The sequence below is a fragment of the Rattus norvegicus genome, chromosome 4 (assembly GCF_021556685.1).
Source record: "Rattus norvegicus strain SHRSP/BbbUtx chromosome 4, alternate assembly SHRSP_T2T, whole genome shotgun sequence".
Lineage (NCBI taxonomy): Eukaryota > Metazoa > Chordata > Mammalia > Rodentia > Muridae > Rattus > Rattus norvegicus.
Window position 1 is genome coordinate 52748855 of NC_141537.1, and position 20149 is coordinate 52769003.

The window sequence follows — 20149 nt, forward strand, 5'->3', positions numbered from 1 at the left end:
CAAAAAAATGTCCTTTACTGCAATAGTGGCAAATTCAGTAATAGGAGTAACCTCCTCCTTCTGGCTAGGTTTGAAGTCCACTCCGCAGGAAGGAATTCTTCTCTGCTATGGTAAGCTAGGTCAAAAAACCATGGCTTAGGAGGTTATAGGTTTTAGTGGAGAAGCTACTGCTGTCGTTAACTTTGTTAAACGGATATGATAAGCTTCTCAATAACCATGTTCATGCATATGGGTCAGTGCTGTCATCAGCTTTGGACATAAAGGTCCCTTTCCAGTGGGCATCAGAATAAGTGCAGAGTGACGTCAGTGATGAAATGCAGAGCATACAGGACTGCGAAATGTTCACCCTTACACAGAAGGACAATTATACTCCCCCTAAAGTCAGAGAATGCTTATGGGAATGAGTGAAGAACAAGAGAGTAAAGAGAAGAGTGGGACGGAATGCTGTGCTCAGGGGCACACAAGGCCCCCGCCTTCCCTAGGAATAGACAACCAACAGTTACAGGTGGAAGAAGATCTTTTCTTCAGTGTGCAACCACCAGTAAGAGGCTGATACTTACAAAGAACCCCTCACCCAGGATGCTGTAACGAACCCTAAAACCTACAATACATCACATAAAAAACGAGTGAGAAAAGACAAAACTAGAAAACCATGAAACCATGAATGCATGAAGAAAACTGGTTGGGACAGGAAAGGCATCAGTGGAAGCAGTGGGGGAGGGGGAGCAAGAGAGGGTAAGGAGAGGTGAAAAAGATAAAAATATATCCTGCACATGTGTGAGACTGTTCTAACGAAGCTCATTATTATGTATAATTAATATATATTAAATTAAAAGAAAAATTATACTAGCTCAAAAGTAAAAACAAATAGGCAACAACTAGCTAGAAAAAAACACAACAGCAATCTAAGTATGCCATGTTTAGAAATACTCTAGCGGTCCACAGAGGAGAGGCTAATATTAGAGTGTGTAGGAATTTCAAGTAAATGAAGATAGACTCCAGGAGGAGCTGAAACAAGTAAGTATCGCTCAAGTAAGAATTTGAATGTGTTCTAGGTCTTTTTCTCTATGAGAGAAAACAGGGAAAACAGAAAGTGGACATAACCATAGGTGCAAAGAGGCAGGTGCACTCCGGTATCACAAAGTGAATTCTGTAAGAATGAGGTTAGCTGCACACTCGAAAACAGGAATGAGAATTTCCAAAACAGAGCTGAACCAGAAAACTAATACTGCAGTTATCACTTATGTGGGACTGACAGCTCACAAACCAAACATGAATTTGGAAGAGGGCAAAGGAGGTTCACACTGAATACTGTAGAGCTGTATCCCATGGATGAAGAACAGAGTCTGGTCAATGCTTGTGGTAAGACTGGAAGTTCTAAGCCTACCGAGTATGTAAGTCAGGAGAAAAGAGTATAGGTCATTCATGGGGGGGGGGCAAAGTAATTCAGGGACAACCACTTATTAGAGCAAGAAAAAGATACAAAGTGGGGAAAGCATCGTAGTGTGTGTGTGTGTGTGTGTGTGTGTGTGTGTGTGTGTGTGTGTGTGCATGTACTGATGGAGCCTTGTATCCAATGGCTCAATATGAGAGCCCATGGCATCGTTTCTAACCTGAGAGGTTCAATGGCAAGGCAGCGGTCGATGTGGTCAGGCTGGGACAGAAATGACAGAACGAGCCTCCTGAATGAGTTCTCTGCACAGCACAGTGCTCTCAGAGAATATCCGACAAGAGACCATGCGCCACTGTGGCAAAAGCCTGCTAAACTCTGAAGCAAAGTATTCAAAGGTTCCAAAGGAGTTGAGATGAAGACACCAATCCCACCTTTAATTGTTTGGCCTAAAGAGCCTCTGAAGATGCTCAGATGTAATACACTTAAAGTGTCGAAGAAGAAGAGGGTAATTACTTAATGCATGAAAAGAAAAAGAAGGACATAATGCATGTCAAGATGTTACTATCCCAGAGAAGAACTTGACAATAAAAAGCCACAACTTGAGCTTAAAGATAGAGACAAACTGATTTGTCTAGAAATAAGGGAAGTTTTGTAAAGGAGTGTAACCAGAGAAAGCCTTTGGGCCAGTGAGTATTGAAAGTGCGTTTGAAACTGGTCCTAATACCATTACACAGGTTATAATTAATCAATCACTACCAAGGGAACTCAACAGATACACTAGATCTTAATGTCTTAAATCAGCATACGGAAATTGACGAGACATTAAAGCATCTGGAGAAGCTGTTTTCTGTCCTTATTTTATATATATTTTCCTCTTATTCTATAACAGAGAAAGGAACAGCCCAATTACCCTGGCATGTTACCAAAACAAATGCACTGAGTGATTCTCTAATATTTAGTATCCTTGGAACCCAACATCAAATTTGATTTCACGATATTTTCCTTCTTCTAACAATAAATCTCTGCTAATGATACACAAAAAAGATAAAATTTCTTTTTGGAAGGTTTGCAGAATTTTTAAAAATGTTTTTGAAGTTATAACTACGGTTTTTTCTTCCCCTTCTTCACTTCAAAACCTCCCTGTTCTACTTCAGATTCATACCAGCTTTTTATGAATGACACTGCATGCATATGTATAATGATAGGCACATATGTATGTATAATTACAAATATATACCTAAATATATCCAGCTTAGTCCATCGGCGCATAGTTATTATTCCAGGTTTACGTGGAGAATTAGATAACGAATTCTATGACTAATAGGAACTACTTTTTATTTAATTAGTTAATTAATAACACAAGCTAAAATATTGAACAAATTTGCTTCCATTTTGTGTTTTATTAAGGTTATTATTTGATAATCAAATTAATTTTCACACGACTTACAAAGCTGAGCATCTGCATGGAGGGTTCCTCCTTTAGGATTCAGCTTCTGGCTTTGAACTGCAGGAACTGGTTTATAAGATTGGCCTGTAGCCCTGTACATGGCTTGGACCCATAATATTCGGTCCTGTTCATCATCACTGGCAAATATCACAGTGTCTCCTTCTTTAACAGCATTAAAGAACACCTGACCACCCTGAAGGCCTGCGGGAGAAGGAAGACACCATGAAAATGCACACAGTTGACAGATTTCAGTCCTATGTACCCAGCTTCATTCCTACGATCTCGGTGCTTTAAAAGATCTTATCTGAGCATGACACCCCCAATCGACAATTTAAAGGGGCACAGCAAAACCAACTCTACACACAGCTCCTGGAGGCAATCAGTTCTTGACGAGAGAGGATTGCTCGAGGCAGCTGTGAGTTTAGCAGAAGTAAAAACGCAGGTGAGGCAAATGCGATACCTCGTAGTGAGCAGTAAATTCAGCTCTTGACGAAGATGGTATTTGTAAGTGAAAAAAATAAGTGAAAAATTAGTGAATGTGGCCACCATATTCAACTTCTTCATCTCCACATGTTGTTTTTAAAATGTATCTAAGCCTTACTATCTCTGATTCTTAATATTGCCGGTTAATTTTATTACCAACCACATACATATATCTATTTATTTACTCATTATTTTCAAACACCGTCTGCTCAGTACTACAGCCACCATAGCTCATGGGCCCCACACTTGAAATGCTTGATTTTACAGGAGTGTGGACTTGGGATCATTACAAATAATGAGTTATCTGAAGGGTGATCCTGTCTTAACACCAATTTCATGCAATTTCACATAAACTTATTCCCACAGTCTGAAGGCAATTGCTATATAACATTCTTGTTGTCCATGGACATTAGCTGCAATTTGACAAATTATTTCTGATGTAGAATTTTCTAGCTACGGCATCATGTGAACACTCAAAAACATGTTTTGGATCTTGAATTTCAGATTTTTCATTTGGTGATGTCCAAACTACTTTAATTTACTTAGAGGGACAGAAATATAAGAGTGAGCTTTTATGGAGAAAATTAGAATATAGCATATACATTGGCATGATATGCATACCTTTAATTGAGAGGTAGAAGGATGTAGATCTCTCTGAGTTCGAGGACAGCTTGATTTACATAGTGAGTTTCAGGCTAGCCAGAGGTCTATAGACTCTGTCTGAAAAATCTGTCATCCATCCATCCATCCATCCATCCATCCATCCATCCATCTATCCATTCATCCAAATATAATTTATTTCCCATTCATTATCTAATTGGTTTGTAATTTTGCTTCCCAGTGAAGTTTTGATATGCGTTGGTATATTTCATTTAATTTTTCTCTCAGTAAAATTTAAGGATTTTATCATTGTATGAAAAGAATAGAGAAGCAGATGATGGTAGAAAGCATAATTTGAACATTAAGGTCTTGTCCAAGAGTTACGTGATTTTCAAATAAGTCCTCTATTCATGAAGGACTTTTAAATGGAGGGCAAACACAGGTGGTTACAGAGTGGCAGACACCCACCCATGATTGGAAAAGAATTACCTGGGTGAGGGTCTGTGTAGTCCACAGTGTATCCTTCAAGTTGCATTAATTCCTGTGGTTCCGACTTTTTTTCTCTGTAACTGCACATAGCAAAGGTGTACTGGCTCACCTGCTCAGGGTAAATAAGAGAGAGAGAAGATTTTTACAGTTACAAAAAAACCCAAAAAACCAAAAAAACAAATTTAAGTTTTAATTTTCCTTTTCCTCCAAGCAAAACCATGGGATTTGCATGTAAGTTTTTGTATTTTAGCATTCCTCGAAGCCCACACCTCTGGGAATGAAGTGGATCTCTTAGGTCAGCTGGCAATTAGCACTCAGATGATGAGAACGGTGAGCCAGTATTTCCCAGGTCAGTGACTCCATGCCATGATTATTTAGGTAGAAGATGGAAAATTAGCCCACCAACCATACATGATACTACTTCAAAGTCAGTTTTTCTGTGTGTTCTCATATTTGTATACAACTTTCCTTTTTCTTTTTAAGGTTTATTCATTTATTATACATAAGTACACTGTCGCTGTCTTCAGACACACCAGAAGAGGGCACTGGATCTCTTTACAGATGGTTGTGAGCCACCATGTGGTTTCTGGGAATTGAACTCAGGACCTCTGGAAGAGCAGACGGGTGCTCTTAACCGCTGAGCCATCTCTCCAGCCCCTACAACTTTCCTTTTGATGCCAACAACAGAGATCTCTGGGTCTCCAGTTACACAGGAGCAACACATTACATCAGTAGTAGTGCAAAACTCCCAAATATTATTTTGTCTGTGTTGTAATTTAAGATGCTCTTGATTACAGCAAACTGCTTGCTTTATTCCTTGTCCACTAGACTCTCAGGGGTTCATCCTCATCTTTATTTCTTCCTCGTTCTGGTGCTATTATCACGTCAGCATTTAGGATATTTCTCTGTTAAACATATATAATCGTACACATTAAATACTAGTTTAATTTGTGCAATAGTAATATAGTTTCTGTTCCATTTTTTAAATTATTTACTGTGTCTTGAGTCTCATGTCAACATTTTGAATTTAGTTTCTTCCTTTAATAGACTTTGAGGGGGTTGGGGATTTAGCTCAGTGGTAGAGCGCTTGTCTAGCAAGCAGAAGGTCCTGGGTTCGGTCCTCAGCTCTGGAAAAAAAAAAGTAAAAAAAAAAAAAAATAGAAGACTTTGAGTAAAATTTTCTTTTCCTATCTGCACATCTCTGGCTTGGGCATGTTCATGAGTGATAGCCTAGCTGCTTCCTATATAGTATGTACTCTGGCAACCTTTCAAGCGTTTTGAAGGTATTATTTCATTGCTAAAGGGATATGTGTGTATGCTGAAAAGTCTGGCGAGAAGTTCAATTGTGATTTTCCTAGTACTGAACTTTCCTCTTTCTCTGTGGCTGTTCTGAAACGCTCTCTCCACCTTTGGGGCTGATGAGATGGCGAGGAGGCAAAGGTGCTTGCTGCTAACATACTACCCAGACATGTACATAACAAATAAACAAACCGCTGCCTTCACCATAGTTCCACTATGAAACTGCTAGGGGTGACACCCATGTCCTCGTTAGGATGGTGTGTTTCCTCCTGGATAATCTATAGGAATATTAATTTTAGAATATTAACTACCATTATTATTTCAAACATTGACTTTTGGTCCCATGTGTTCTATTTTCGTACTTTCAATCTTATAAAAAAAATCCTGAATCGGGGCTGGGGATTTAGCTCAGCGGTAGAGCACTTGCCTAGTAAGCGCAAGGCCCTGGGTTCGGTTCTCAGCTCCGGAAAAAAAAAAAAAAGAAAAAAATCCTGAATTTACATTTTCCTAATATGTTTTAACAAATTATATATTTCTTCTTTCTCCATGCGTCCATTTTGGATTGTAGTTAATTTCTTTGGAGTCTAACTAACATCCTATAAATAGAAGCGCTTGTGATTTTTATTGTATTTTATTTTAAATTTTATTGTAGATTCCTCCAGTTTACTATTTAATCTCCCTTTAAGTTGGGCTCCCGTCTCAGGGTCTGGACTGTTAAGGTGTTTAAAGTTCTGTCTTTGGAAAACGCCTGCTTTAAACCTCTTCTTTGGCTTCCACTGGGTGATGTTCTGTTCTTAGGTTAATTTTCATTTTATTTTATTAATAAAATAAAAAATTTCTGAGGCTGTTTAGAAATAAGAACAGATTAAATACAACAGTTCTCCAGTTTATGCATATGATAACTTTGTGGCTGAATTTCCTAAGGATGACAATAATCAGTTTATTTTCGTAATGTTAGACCACAAGCTATTATTCAGTGTAACTTTCTCTGTTGATACTCTGTGAAGCCCTGGTGAAGAACTTATGCCTTCATTGCTTTTCTAACTGGTTTGTTTTTGTCTTCTGTTTTCCTTTTCTATGACTTAACTTCTCCAGAACATGCATAATCCAGCTTCTAAAGCACGTGTATGTATTCTCTGTCAAAGTCTGCACAGAATGCATTTTATTTAAATTCAAGACCTGCTCTCTTCGGCCATATTTGAAAGTGTAATACGTTTGAAAGTATGAAGTATGTATTTGTCTTGTTTTAAATACAAGGAGCACAAATCATTCGCCAGACCAAATGGCATTTACTCTCGAATGCATTCTGTTCTAGCTGTCATATCTGACATTTGATTCTAAACTCCAAACACTGCACTTAAAATGTTTGGGAAATGATCGGCATGAAGTGACACACCGCCTTCTACCCAAGCAGCATCTCCTGAAGGCATAGCGAGCTAGCGAGGCAGTAGGTTATAAATTCATTTCTGAACAGGACATATTGAGTACTGTATTTACACCATTCTTCCATTCCTTATCCTCCCTCTAACTCCTCCCATGTCCACCTAAGTCCTTCTCAAATTCATAGTCTCTTGGTCTTTGCTATTATTGTCTTATAACCCTCACACAGAATGTATGAATATAACCTGCTGAGTTCACTTAGTATTGTACATGTGTGTTTAGAGCTGACACTCTGTGACTGGCTAACCAATCAGGGGACCTGTTCCTGGAGAAGACCATGTCTTCCTTGCAGTCACCATTAATCGTCATAGCTTGTCATCTAAGACGTCTTTGGAGAAGTCTCTGTCCATATTAGCATGTCAATGTGTGTAGTCATCTTTAGGTCTTAGCTAGGCAAGTTCTCAGGGCCACATATGGGCAGCTAAGCTGTAGCCATTTCAGCAGTAAACAGTTGAAATGGTAGCACTATGAAGGTTCAGAACCACAAACCTAGAGAGAGAACGAAACCCAAAGTTGTTAAATAAATAGTCAAGATGTGATCACTCACGCAACAAAACAAATGTTTGTGTCATTTATTTTGTGTATGTACATGTGTGTATCTGAGTGTATGCGTGTATACCACATACATGCAGTGTCTGAAGAGGCCAGAATAGGACACTGGATTCCCCGGATCTGGGGTGTGAGCCACCAAATGTGGGTGCAGGAAACAGAGCCTGACACCTCTAGAAGAACAGCAAGTGCTCTTAACTTCAGAACTATCCCTTCGGCTATGAGAAAGACATTTTTAATTTCTTAAAAGCGTATAGGTCCTATGGAAAATACACCATTTCTATATACTTTACCATGTAAAGAAAAGGAGAAAGCTAAAACATTGGAAAGTAGTATGAACTATTAACAGGTTAGAAAAAGCTAGCATTTTTGGGATTATAATGGAACATAATAAAATGTACTTTACTGATGCTGACAAACACATTTCTATTGTAGTTGACTGGAGCCATTAGTATTACAGGTTTGTTTTAATGACAGTACTATCTTAACATTTTATGGAGCCATTCGTCCTCAAAACAAGTGAACAAAGCCACAAAGTGAGCAAAAGATTATTTTAACACTGAAGACTTAACGAATTTTGATTATGTAGCTGGGCTTTAAAGATAATACACTTACAATTCACACACTAAGACACAGCTCACTGAAAGAGGAAGAGTTAAACTGAGAGCCAGGTTTTATCGAAAAGAAATTATATGATTATTCCCCCGAACAAGCCGGATACGTATAATCCCAACTCTGATGATGGTGAGGTAGGAGAATTGGGAGTTACAGGCCAAGCTGAACAAAACTGTAAGGACTTGTCTCAAAAAAACATGACCAAAACAAACAAACAAACAAACAACAACAACAACAACAACAGCCAAGTGAACTCAGAATCAGCTGTAACGTAGTAGTTCTAAGAAATAAGATGTCTGGGCCCTTGAGATTTTGAGATTGTAATCTCAACTCTTGTTAATGGCGGGGGGAGTGGAATCTGCTCTTCCAAGGTTGCCCAGATGACTGACAATGCTCATATTGAGTCTAGGATGTGCCTCATTACTTCAGGTTGGTTGTTCATTCCATTCCATTATGTTATAATTCTCATTCTGAAACTTAAAACAAAAAAACAAACAAACAAAAAAACCTGTATTCCCTAATTAGAAGCCAATTTTCACTGAATGTCTGGCAAAGCCATTATGTGAGACAGCCCTGATTTACTATCAAAGACTACCAAGAGTATTGGAGAGAAGAGGGAAATAATAAATAAATCAAGGTCTTATTCTCTTTGTTATTTATTTCTACACACACACACCACTGGAGGGTGAAGTCAAGGGCTGTCTGGGCTACAGAATGAGATCCTGTCTCAAAACCAAATAAAACCAAAAAAGTCCCACACCCTACAAAGAAGACAATACTTTGGGTGGTGAATTCTTCTGCAGTAAACAAAACATAAAAGGTAGATCAATGCTGTGCGCACTGGGACTGCTGACTCTCCCCGGGCTACTGCATCCTTATTTGTTTGCCTCTCTGCCTCTCTGTCTTCTCCGTTCTCATGGGCTACTTCTTACCACATCTTTATGGGGTAAGTAGGAGCACGGGATTTTGGTGCTCAGAGTGCAAACTGAAAGACCTTACAAATTGAAGTATAAATAGACAGAGACATGAAAAAGTGACCATACATCTAAAAGTAGTTTTAAATACTACATTGTTCTATTTCTAATGAAATTATGCTGGAAAATTGTACCATAAATTTTAAGATATTGTTTTATTGAAAACCAAAATGTTTCTTTCTAAAGGATTTTACAAATGTCACTTATATGTTCATATTGTTATCTGTTAGTTCATATTGTTATCTGTTAATGTATACAGACTTGAATATATATATATATACATATACATATATATATATATATCTCAAAAATAGTGTGAAAATTGCCATTTAAGAACCAGACCCTAAAAGTTGCCAGAAGATATACAATGAAAAACTCTCACAATGAAGTTGCTTATTCTTTATGTAAGTTGAGAAAGAGACCTAGGTCCTGTTTAATATTCATGTAAAACATTCTATTTCTAGCTGTATTCAAATAACAAATCATCCTTTGACAGTAGGACATACAAAGTCTAAATAAGAAGGAAAGAATCTCTAAAGAAACCAAAGGGAAAAACCCAACCTTCCGGGGATGAGTCTCTTTCTAGAATGTGACCATGAAATGATGGATTATTAGATGGTTTGCATTATTTCATATTTTACTTAAACAGCTCAAAAGCTTCCCAGCAGATCCAGAGTCTCTCCTAGTGACTGGGCCAGCAGGTAGAACAAGGGGTACAGATGGGACAGTAACAGAATACCAACGGTGAGCAGAGTTGTCTCTGACAGGGAAACCCGACCCAGCACACAACCGGGAGCCTGCAATTAGGCTTCAGGCAACGGTGGGCTCCAGAAGTAACATCGATGCCAGACTTCTGAGTCACCAGTTACCGATTCAAGTCAATGCTATGGTGAACACTTCATGATTCGGTTGCTTGCTCTAGAAACCCAAGAGCTCTGCCTTTATCTGTTTCTTTTACAAGGTCATGTTACATCACATCCATAAGGCCAACTCAACAGGGAATATACAGTGCACTTTTGGGTGGTAACAACTGGGAGCTTACTGTTTGCTAACCAGGACCTGGAACAAGGGTGGCTTTGCTGACAGGTCATCTACAGGAGTCAGGGGTTGCCCTCCTCTGTCCACTCTTGGCTGGAAGTAGTCCAGTAAAATCTACTTAATCTGCCCTGGAGCAATAAGGCAGGGGATTATTTACATAGATACATGGAGGTCTGACGTACTCTGGTCAAATAATTTCTCATAAGCTTCCTGGTGTATTACTGGACAAAGCTTACATAATTCACTATATTAAAATCGAGAAATCCCTACGAGAGAAGTGCAGTAATCATAAATATTTAATATTCTTTACCGAGTCCACTTGTAATAACTCCAGACAGAACAGATTTGTTGGGAATCGGGGGTGGGGGATAGACAGACTTTAATCCGAGGACAGCCCTAAGCCTGGCTTCAGCATCATTACATTCAATAGGGCGCTTTCGCATGTTGCTGTGGTCCCACATGGTATCGTATCTGGGATAGGAAACCTCCCCTTTTGTTCTTAATTGCCAACCTGCTTGCCACCTGCCCATATGCACACACGTAGGTGCTAACTATGAGATTTGAGAGACCACAGCATTCAGATTGATATGAGTATTACTACTGTAGGGATCGCATTAACAGCTGGCAGCTTAGCAACTGCCACCATCTAATTTTAGTAAAGATTAAGGCTTTTAAAATCCTTAGCTGGAAATGTTCTTGGCAGAGGGCAAAGGTTCTGCTGGAGTTATTTAAAAAAAATAAATAACAAAAAAACCTCAGAGCTTAATTTAATCAAGGAAAATGAACATATCTTCAAGATACTGACAGATTGAGGGGAATATACATATATATATGTATAAACTGTCTTAGCCAAATGGCACAGTGACACTTAACAATCAAGTACAAATTCCGTAAAGAAAGGAAGGGAAATCTTGTTACAAAAATGATCAGGATGATCTGCATATTCTCTTACTTAACAAGGAAGCCGTCAGTTTCTACCTATGTTTGGATTCAGTGCTAAGCAGTACTCTTGAGAGGGTAGACATAAAAAAGTTAAATGTGTCCATAAAAATATTATTAACTGAGGACAAGTGTACTGAAAAAATTAAAACAGAATGTTATGACAAAGAGGTGGGAGGAATTTTACGTTGAGGGGAAAACACATTCGAATATTCAACCTCTGAAGTGAGCAATAGCTGCATAGGCAGAACCAATGAGCACTCAGGCAAAGAGGGCAAGCATGCGCTTCTACAGGGAGTGGTCAAACTACAGGGAGTGGTCAACACTACAGGGAGTGGTCAACATCACAGGGAGTGGTCAACACAACAGGGAGTGGTCAACACTACAGGGAGTGGTCCAACTGTCTGAGGAAAAGCAGGAGACTCTCTCCAAAGTTGCATAGGCACAAAAACCCAATGAAACTCATATTTTTAGGTACCACTGGAGCAGGGTCCGGTGCTTTTGAAGATGCCAAACCTTTGTCTCGGCATCATCGATTCGGAATTTTAGAATAGCATATGCTTATTGGTGATAGGAAGCCCAGGCCAGAAATACGGAAGATTTTCTCTAGGCCATGGTTATTTATAACTCTAAGTGCCATGAGGGTCACTAGAAAGATTTAAGCAGAACGGCGTCATAATGAGAGTTATGTGTCAAAAAGGTTATTTATTTTCTATGAAGAATAGGTTATAAGGAGTCCATGTAGACATGGTGGATGTAAATGGGTAAGTGGAATACTAGTTTTGATAATAGAAGAAGCAATACTTTATGCCTGCCATCGAGGTAAAGAAAGAGAAGGATCAAAGGCAGCCCCTGGAGTTTGGTTATGCTCTAATATAAGTACCTAATGTGTTTCATGTAAAGGTTTGAGAAAGGTCTCACAACAGAGGGGAAGTGCTTTTTTATTTAACAAGTATTTATTGAGTCTTTACCATAGTAGGGGTAGGCAAACTACTGTTTAGAGGAATGTGAAGAATGTGCAGAGAGGCAGATTATCTGAATAGTGAGCCATGGTGCCAAATAAATACAGAGTATTTCACCGTAAGGTTTTGTAACATGGTTTAAAACCTACTGAGTGACCTACACCAATCTACTGAAGACCATAAAATGAAAGGTGATGCTTATTCCCAAGTCCTCTGCCCTTGTGCTTAGCTATGAGAAGCATAAACAAGAAAACCAGATGGTGCCTGCATCTGAACTTGAAGATTAAAAACGAACAATGCACTCCATATTGGGTCAGAACTTCATGCATGTGAGGCTTTCCTTACTGGACTCGCCCTCCCTTGCCTTATCTTGTCACTTCCTTTGCAAATTTTAGCTTTTTGAGATATAGGTAAATATTTATATTAGTATACATTATAGGGATTTTCAAGATTAAATGTATTGCTGGCATTTTAGGGTAAGTCGCACAAACTCTTACAACCACCATAAGTGTTTTTATAGACATTCTATGAAAGGTCTTATCAAATATGTACGTTACCTTAGAAATAAACTCAAAATGAAATATTATTTTGCCCTAATACTTTGATCCAAACAAACTCCATGACAAATGATATTTTTCCATATTCTTTGTTATTAAAGGTATATGTTTTGAAATATTAAAATGAAGGGGCAACGTAACGAAAAGTTTAACTGTAAAGACAAAATGGCAAATGAGAAAAACAGCAGCCAACATCTGGGAAACACTCAAAAATTCATGAGGTCTTTAAATATTTATAGTGTTATTTAGCATTACAAATATTGAGAACCCTAAACGGAGAAATTTCATTTCTATAGTATTTTTACATATATATATACAAACATTGATATATGGAGAAGTATATGTTTTTACTTTGTCGTTGTAGACAAAAATCTCTAAGCAAGACAAATAGAGGGTACATATTATACTAGGGGGTCTAAGCTTTCATGTAAAATAGTAAGAAAAATATTCTTATCTGTTGATATGGTTATTTTTCCATTTGATAAGAGAATGAAGGAACTTGTAAGAAAATCAATAATTGATCCCATTAGAATGGATGCATGAGTGTCAATGTGAATTCAGGGAATGCTACCAGCAAGAGTTACTTGAGTCTCCTTGTATAGAATGGTGTAGGTGCTCTGTAGGAATATTGTTGGGGGAGGGGTCTTTCATTTTCTACCCTAAAATCCATGTGTTGATACACTACGCACGCTCAGCTTAAACAGCAACAGAGCCACCATACTGATCTTGGCTAATGTGACAGCCAGGCCTTTATCATGTTAAACTATCTGGTTGCTTGAGCAGACAGCTGACATCCAGAGGAAACCTCCTCACCCTGTAACCACCTTCACGTGCCTGTGAGGAGTTCGCTGCAGTGGGCCTTCCCGATATTCTTAGTCCTTCAAAAATCCCGAGGCAAAGAGAGTTAACTTCTTGGACAGGCTCATCCCGACATCATCTTCCCGAGAAACACTGGTTCTCACGTGCTCATAGCATGTTCTGATCGCTGCCTGTTTACATCCTGTGCCAACTCAGCTGACGTGTAATTAACATTACGTCTTGATAGCCTGCTGTTGTTTGCAGCAACTTCAAGTCACGATTCTGACACATCGACAACAAGCAGTGAACACTTGACACTGGGCCAACACAACATGGATGTCTACTTTAGTTTCCCTCGGTCGCACAGTGGGTTGTTTTCCTAAGTCCAGGCCTTACTCGACCACTCCAGGGTTACTTCCTTAAAGTGGCAGCACTGCCTGGTACCTTATGGCACTGATGATCCCCAGTGATTTTTCAGGATATGTGTTTATCCTTAGATGAACGGTGGTCATGTGCATTCAGTTAATCGTTTGCCGTATCGAACAAGAAATGTGAGCTCTGCCCCTACTGTCTAACAGAACAGGATTCGCTTGGCTCCACCTTGTACTAGCCTAATCCCGAGAACATTACATAATACCCCTGCACACTCTATCTTATCTGTTCAGCGTGGGGGTGGGATAGGAACGCCTACTCAGGCGGGCTTATTTTGAAGAGCAAATAAGATCATGCATTAAACGTGCTTTAGACAAATGCTTGCCAAAGGGTAATCACTTAATAACAATCAGATGAGATACATAAATGACGTGTTAATACATAAGTACGTCAGGAGAACCTACACTTATCACAGAAACATTCAATATCTTGCCTATACAGCTATTTGAATAAATGTTAGAAGCCTGTAAGCAAAGTCATTCAACCCAGTTAGACTAAAAAAAAAGTTTCAAACCCAAGAGGAAGTGTATCCTGAAGCTGATTACCTGAAAAAAAATTGTTCCAAAGATATCCAATTCTTATTATAATAGGAACTACAATATAATATCAGAACCACTTTATATGGGTCATGTATTCATAAATCTAACAAGTTCTACAACATTGGGGAAACATAATAAAAATGTATAAGAAATTTTAATTTTGGCGAGATTTTAAGTAGGTTCTATGTAACTGGTCTTTTATCTTGAACAAAAAACTTACCTTCAATTTTAAAACACAGTCCCTTAGACAGTTATTAAAATAGATTTATTACTGTAAATACGTCAGGGCTAGAATATAAAAAAGACTGCAACCTATGTAGAAAACCAAATAAATACCACACATTAACAAATAATTTGCTTTCTGATTTTTTGACTCTAATTTAAATCGACATTTTTTTCCCTCTGATTCTCATGTTTATATGAGTCTCTGAAAAGTCTTTTCACCTCAGTGGCTCCTCGAGTGTTCACTTGGAACAATGACTTTGCAGCTGGCCAAACCTGACTCTCAATCAATTTTTATGAGTACAAATTCTTGGGCTGATGGCCGGGCTTCCAGCTGTATCACTCACGTAATCCACACTCGCACGTGGTGATGAGATTCACATTATCACCAGAGCACCATTGTGCCGATGGCAGCAGCAGACACAGCGGGGTATGCTGTCCTCCCTACGAAAAACGGCTCCTTCACCTTTCAATAATGCAGCCTGCAGGTATGGATGTACAAGCTGTGTGCAGCAAGAATGAGAGATGTCTTTAAAAACACTAATAAAAACTACCCTGTTCCTCCCAATGGGTCACTCTTGTCGAATCTCCATACATAGCCATCTTGATTTTGAAGTGAATGCTTTCAATTTGTCCTCCCATTACATTTTGAATTGGAAGGAAGATTCAATTGTGTTTGAAACTTCAAAAAGTTGTCAGAGAACTGGAATATATATTTCAGACATTTAGTCATAGAATTCTTCCTCTCTCTGTGTGTTCCTGTCTGTCTGTCTGTCTGTCTATATGTATCTATCCATCTCTATCATGTACCTGTGATATGTAACAAGTATAACAAATTCACATTAATTCAAGTTGGAAGAATTTTTCTTATATTTAAACTAACAACTATGTGGATTTAGCAACTACTTTGATTCGATTTTAAATTTTAAAATAAAACACATACTCAGTTATCTTAAAAACTCAGCTCCACATCCAATGTCTCTCAAAAACAAACCACTTTATGAATCTGATGTTTTCTAATTCCTCTTTTTATTTTAAAACTCTAATAAATAATAATCAAAGTGTGTAAATTTTGGATTCATGTGACTATGTACGAGACAATAAGGTAGGTAGCAAACGATAACCTTAAGCCTTCCCAGGATTCAAAGCCTTGGCTCTCGGCATTTGACTTCTCATCGTCAGTCTCTAGAATCTTAATTTTCATATCGAACCAACAAATACAGTGGGACCTTTTAGACCACTGCCATTTGCCAGGTCCTCACGCTAATATGCCATCTGCCCATCATTTAAAACACACTTTAATATTTTTTCATGCAGATTTCCATCAGTGAAGCTCAAGAGTTAGCTATTTTTTTTCAAAAGGAGTTCATCCTCCAAATCATCCACTAAGATTATGGAATTACATAGGATTCTATATAAATCCTATATACATTCATGAAACGTAACTGAAAAAGCAGCCTTTCCCACCCCCTTTGCTTCCTAGCAACGTGGCAAAGACAAATCACCATGATAAGCCTGCCCGGTTAGATGCACATGAGACATCTATAACAGGAAATGCAATTAAAATATCCAGAAGAATTTATATTAGAATTTCTTCATGAATCTCTCCATGGTTCTGTGCCAGTGTAAAGGCACAAGTGGAAAACTGCAGAAGATATTTAAGAGGCATGGTTTGGGGAGACAGTCTACTGAGAACTGGGGGGAGGGGCAGAGAACCCTTATCCAGGCAATTACCTGTGCTTTAGATCAAGATTGGTGTGTGTGTGTGTGTGTGTGTGTGTGTGTGTGTGTGTGTGTGTGGTGTGTTGTTTACATGTATGCATATGCATGTGCATACCTTTTTATAACTCTAAGCCATGAAAGAAATGTCTTTAGCTAAAAGGTAAAATGGATTTTGAATCTGCTGTGTAGATGCAACTACCTTTGGCTCAATTTTAATGCTTTCTCATGAAGCTACCATGCTACCGTGGGACATCAATAAACTAATTTTTTCCCCCAGCAACTGATGGAATACTGTATCTCTAGAAAACATCAAATGATAATTTTCCTCCCCTGGCATTTACCCACACTGTTCTGTTCTCGCCCAGTTAAGCCTGTCTAATGTGTAGCGGGAATCAATGAGATTTTACAGGCTGGTGTGCGTTAGGATTCCAAGGGTGATTCTCTTTTTATATACTTCCACTGAGAGCGAAATAGTTTAAATCTACCCTGGAATGAAATGCCTGTTTTGAAAGCTATGCTTTCACATAACTAGAACTTAGCTATTGTCCTCTGGACGAAGGTTGCTTATGATTGTAAAAGGTTAGACGAGCCCATATTCCAATAACCCATATCCAGAATCCAATCATTGAGAAATGGAGTGAACGATTTGATTTAAAAGCACATTTATATGAACACGTAACAGACACGACGTATTCATATAAAAAGTGAGAGAGTGAATGAACCACAGCTTATCTGCACACTACATGAATACTGTAGTTTCCCACCGCCGCCCACCCTAGGGGCTGTCACAGCATCCTCTAGATCCTTTTAGAAAGCCTTGATTGGCAACACAATTTCTAAATTATTATTATTTTTTTTGTCTCTTCTACACCCACTCACGGTGGCTCTTTGCAATGACTACTGAATTTGATACAACTCAGGGGAACACACACAGAAGCTGACAAAGGAAAACAGCTGTATTCTAGCACACAAGTCAACAAAGAAACATTCAATGAAGAAGACACAGAATGTCAGTTATTTTGCTACAAGTTGCTTGGGTTGTTGTGTGATTGAAAAATGTTATCTGTGCTGGCGCATAATGAATATACTTCTTCGCTTTCAAACAAATCATTTAAAATCATTGCCGGTTTTAATTTCCTTTTTTTTTTTGAAGTTTTAATTTCTGATATCTACTTATCAGAAGGAGACATGACAAGAAATGACTAGTACAAACAAACAACAGAGGGGTAGTCACTGTCAGAGAGTAACTACCAAACAGGAAAATTAACGACTGACCTGAACGAGAACAAAGTATCGCTTTTTCCATCTCTTCCAAACCTTCTGTCCAAGGGCATACAGATACCTGGTAAGAAAAGCAAGCAGATAGTACATAAATAATGGTGTGGCTCTCTATACCATATATCTTCCATAGGTATTTATAAGACCAGACGGCTAAATGCCAAGTTTAGTTTATTTGACATCATAGACAACATGCGGCTTCTGTGTGACAAGGTGACCTCGCTGATTCTCGATTCCTGAAAGGGAATTGATTTGTGTGGCTTACAATTTGTCGGTCCTTACTACGAATTGAACAAAGTAGGAGTTAGAAAGGATGATCAGAGAACCAGTTGGAATTTTATTTTCACGCGTGTTTCTTAGGAGATACTGAGGCGAAGAGCGGAGGAACTCGCACTGAATTCTTCTGATGAGTGAAGTTTGAGAAGGAGGTGGATACGGCGCCAAGAACCCAGGGTGAAAGGCCACTGTCCAGCTGGGTGACCTTGCAATGTCTGCACCAATATCCATTTCGATTTCTTTGCCTACTAGAGGACAACACTAGGTGTCCCTATTTCCAAGTTCTCTGCCAGCTCTGTCATTTTGTGATTTATATGGCTTATGGAAGCTCTCCACGGAACATTTTTTTCCCCACTATAAAACTTAGATAATAAAAAAAAATGCTGTTTGCTTTTGTTTAGCCTCAGTTTCAGCCCTGGCTTTTACCTTTGCATGATACCTGTAACACAAACTGAAATGATTAACCTGGTCATTCATTTGAATAGAACTCCTTTGCTATATGTGTTCATATGTGTATGGGTGTGAATGTACATGTTTTTGTGTGTGAGTAATTCATGCGGAGTCCAGAGATCAGCCTCAGGGTTGTTCCTCGGGGTGCTGTCCCTTCTTGTTTCTTAGATCAGGGTCTCTCACTGGCCTGGAACTTGCTGAGGTAGTGCTGGTTGATGACTAAGCTCTGGGGATCTACCTGTCTCCTCTCAATCCCGGGATTTAAATCATGCAAAATCATACTTAGCTTCTTTCCATGAGTTCTAGCCACTTTGCCTACTGAACTACCTGCCCGGCCCTCAGAACGTAACTTCTGTTCTTAATGAATATAGAAAGGATATGATTTAATGTCCATGGAGAAAAGGAAGAAATAAAAAACAAGGTGGTGAGTTAGGTGAGTTATTAGGAAAACACATCATGCAATGATACAGTGTAACACAGTGGAAACACAGGGCTCATTTTAAAATTAAAACTTTCAAATCTTATCACAATTTGAGTTTGAAAGTAGAGGCATAAAAATTACTTGAATGTACTTAATCTATGCACAATCCTAAGCAATAAAGAATGTCACATCTGAGACTTTCTCATAGCCGAAATTTTAGCTTAAAAATGTAGCTTCTATCTTACAACCTCCTTTTATAAAACAAAGCAAATGTATCTTTTTGTTTCTTAAAAAATTCTAAAAAGAACATTTTCATAAAAAAAATGAAGTTTTCGTGAAGGTCTAGAGAATCAATGGACATTATCTCTAGGGCCAGTGGGGATTTTAACAGGAAACCCTTCTCATGAGAAATGCCATGGCGAAATGTAGAAATGCCTAACCTTTTATTATGGAGTTACTCAAGTAATAAGCAGAGTCCCACAGAAAACTGCATGCTTTTTGCTACTGAAGACTGGTGACAAACGCTCAAGGGTGAAGGATGTATTTACTAAACGCCATCATGGCACAATCATAAGGAAATATTATTTTGCTGCTGAAATGATGACGTTGTTAAAGTTAATAAAATGCAGAAAAATGTACTATGTAAGGCTACATGAAAAGGGTGAGGATTTACTATTATACCCATACTTAATGATTTGACATTTCTAAGAACAAACATATTGGTGGAATTGCAAGCTGGTACAACCACTTAAGAAATCAGTCTGGAGGTTCCTCAGAAAACTGGATGGACATAGTACTACCTGAGGACCCATCTATATCTCTCCTGGGCATATTCCCAAAAGATGCTCCAACATATAACAAGGACACATGCTCTACTATGTTCAGAGCAGCCAACAGCTGGAAAGAACCCAGATGTCCCTCAACAGAGGAATGGATACAGAAAATGTGGTACACAATAGAGTACTACTTAGCTATTAAAAACAATGGCTTCGGGGTTGGGGATTTAGCTCAGTGGTAGAGCACTTGCCTAGCAAGCGCAAGGCCCTGGGTTTGGCCCCCAGCTCCAAAAAAAAAAAAAAAAAAAAAAAAAAAAAAAAAAAAGAATAAAAAACAAAACAAAACAAACAAATAAAAAAACAATGGCTTCATGAAATTCATAGGCAAATGGATGGAACTAGAAAATGTCATCCTGAGTGAGGTAACCCAGTCACAAAAGAACTCACATG

General features: G+C 38.5%; 1 protein-coding gene across 14 annotated transcripts in view; it reads right to left on the reverse strand.

The window, feature by feature from the left end:
- Positions 1-20149, reverse strand: part of Cadps2 (calcium dependent secretion activator 2) — a 535166-nt gene that overhangs the window by 160016 nt on the left and 355001 nt on the right. For 13 of the 14 annotated variants that reach the window (XR_015685524.1, XR_015685523.1, XR_015685522.1 and 10 more), the window contains 3 exon segments: positions 17774-17840; positions 4413-4521; positions 2841-3041 (listed from right to left, as the gene is read on the reverse strand). Coding sequence is in view for 10 of the 14 variants with exons in the window: in XM_087657185.1 (XP_087513311.1) it covers positions 2841-3041; positions 4413-4521; positions 17774-17840 (377 nt within the window). In the remaining 4 variants the exon portion in view is untranslated. 14 annotated transcript variants of the gene reach the window in all.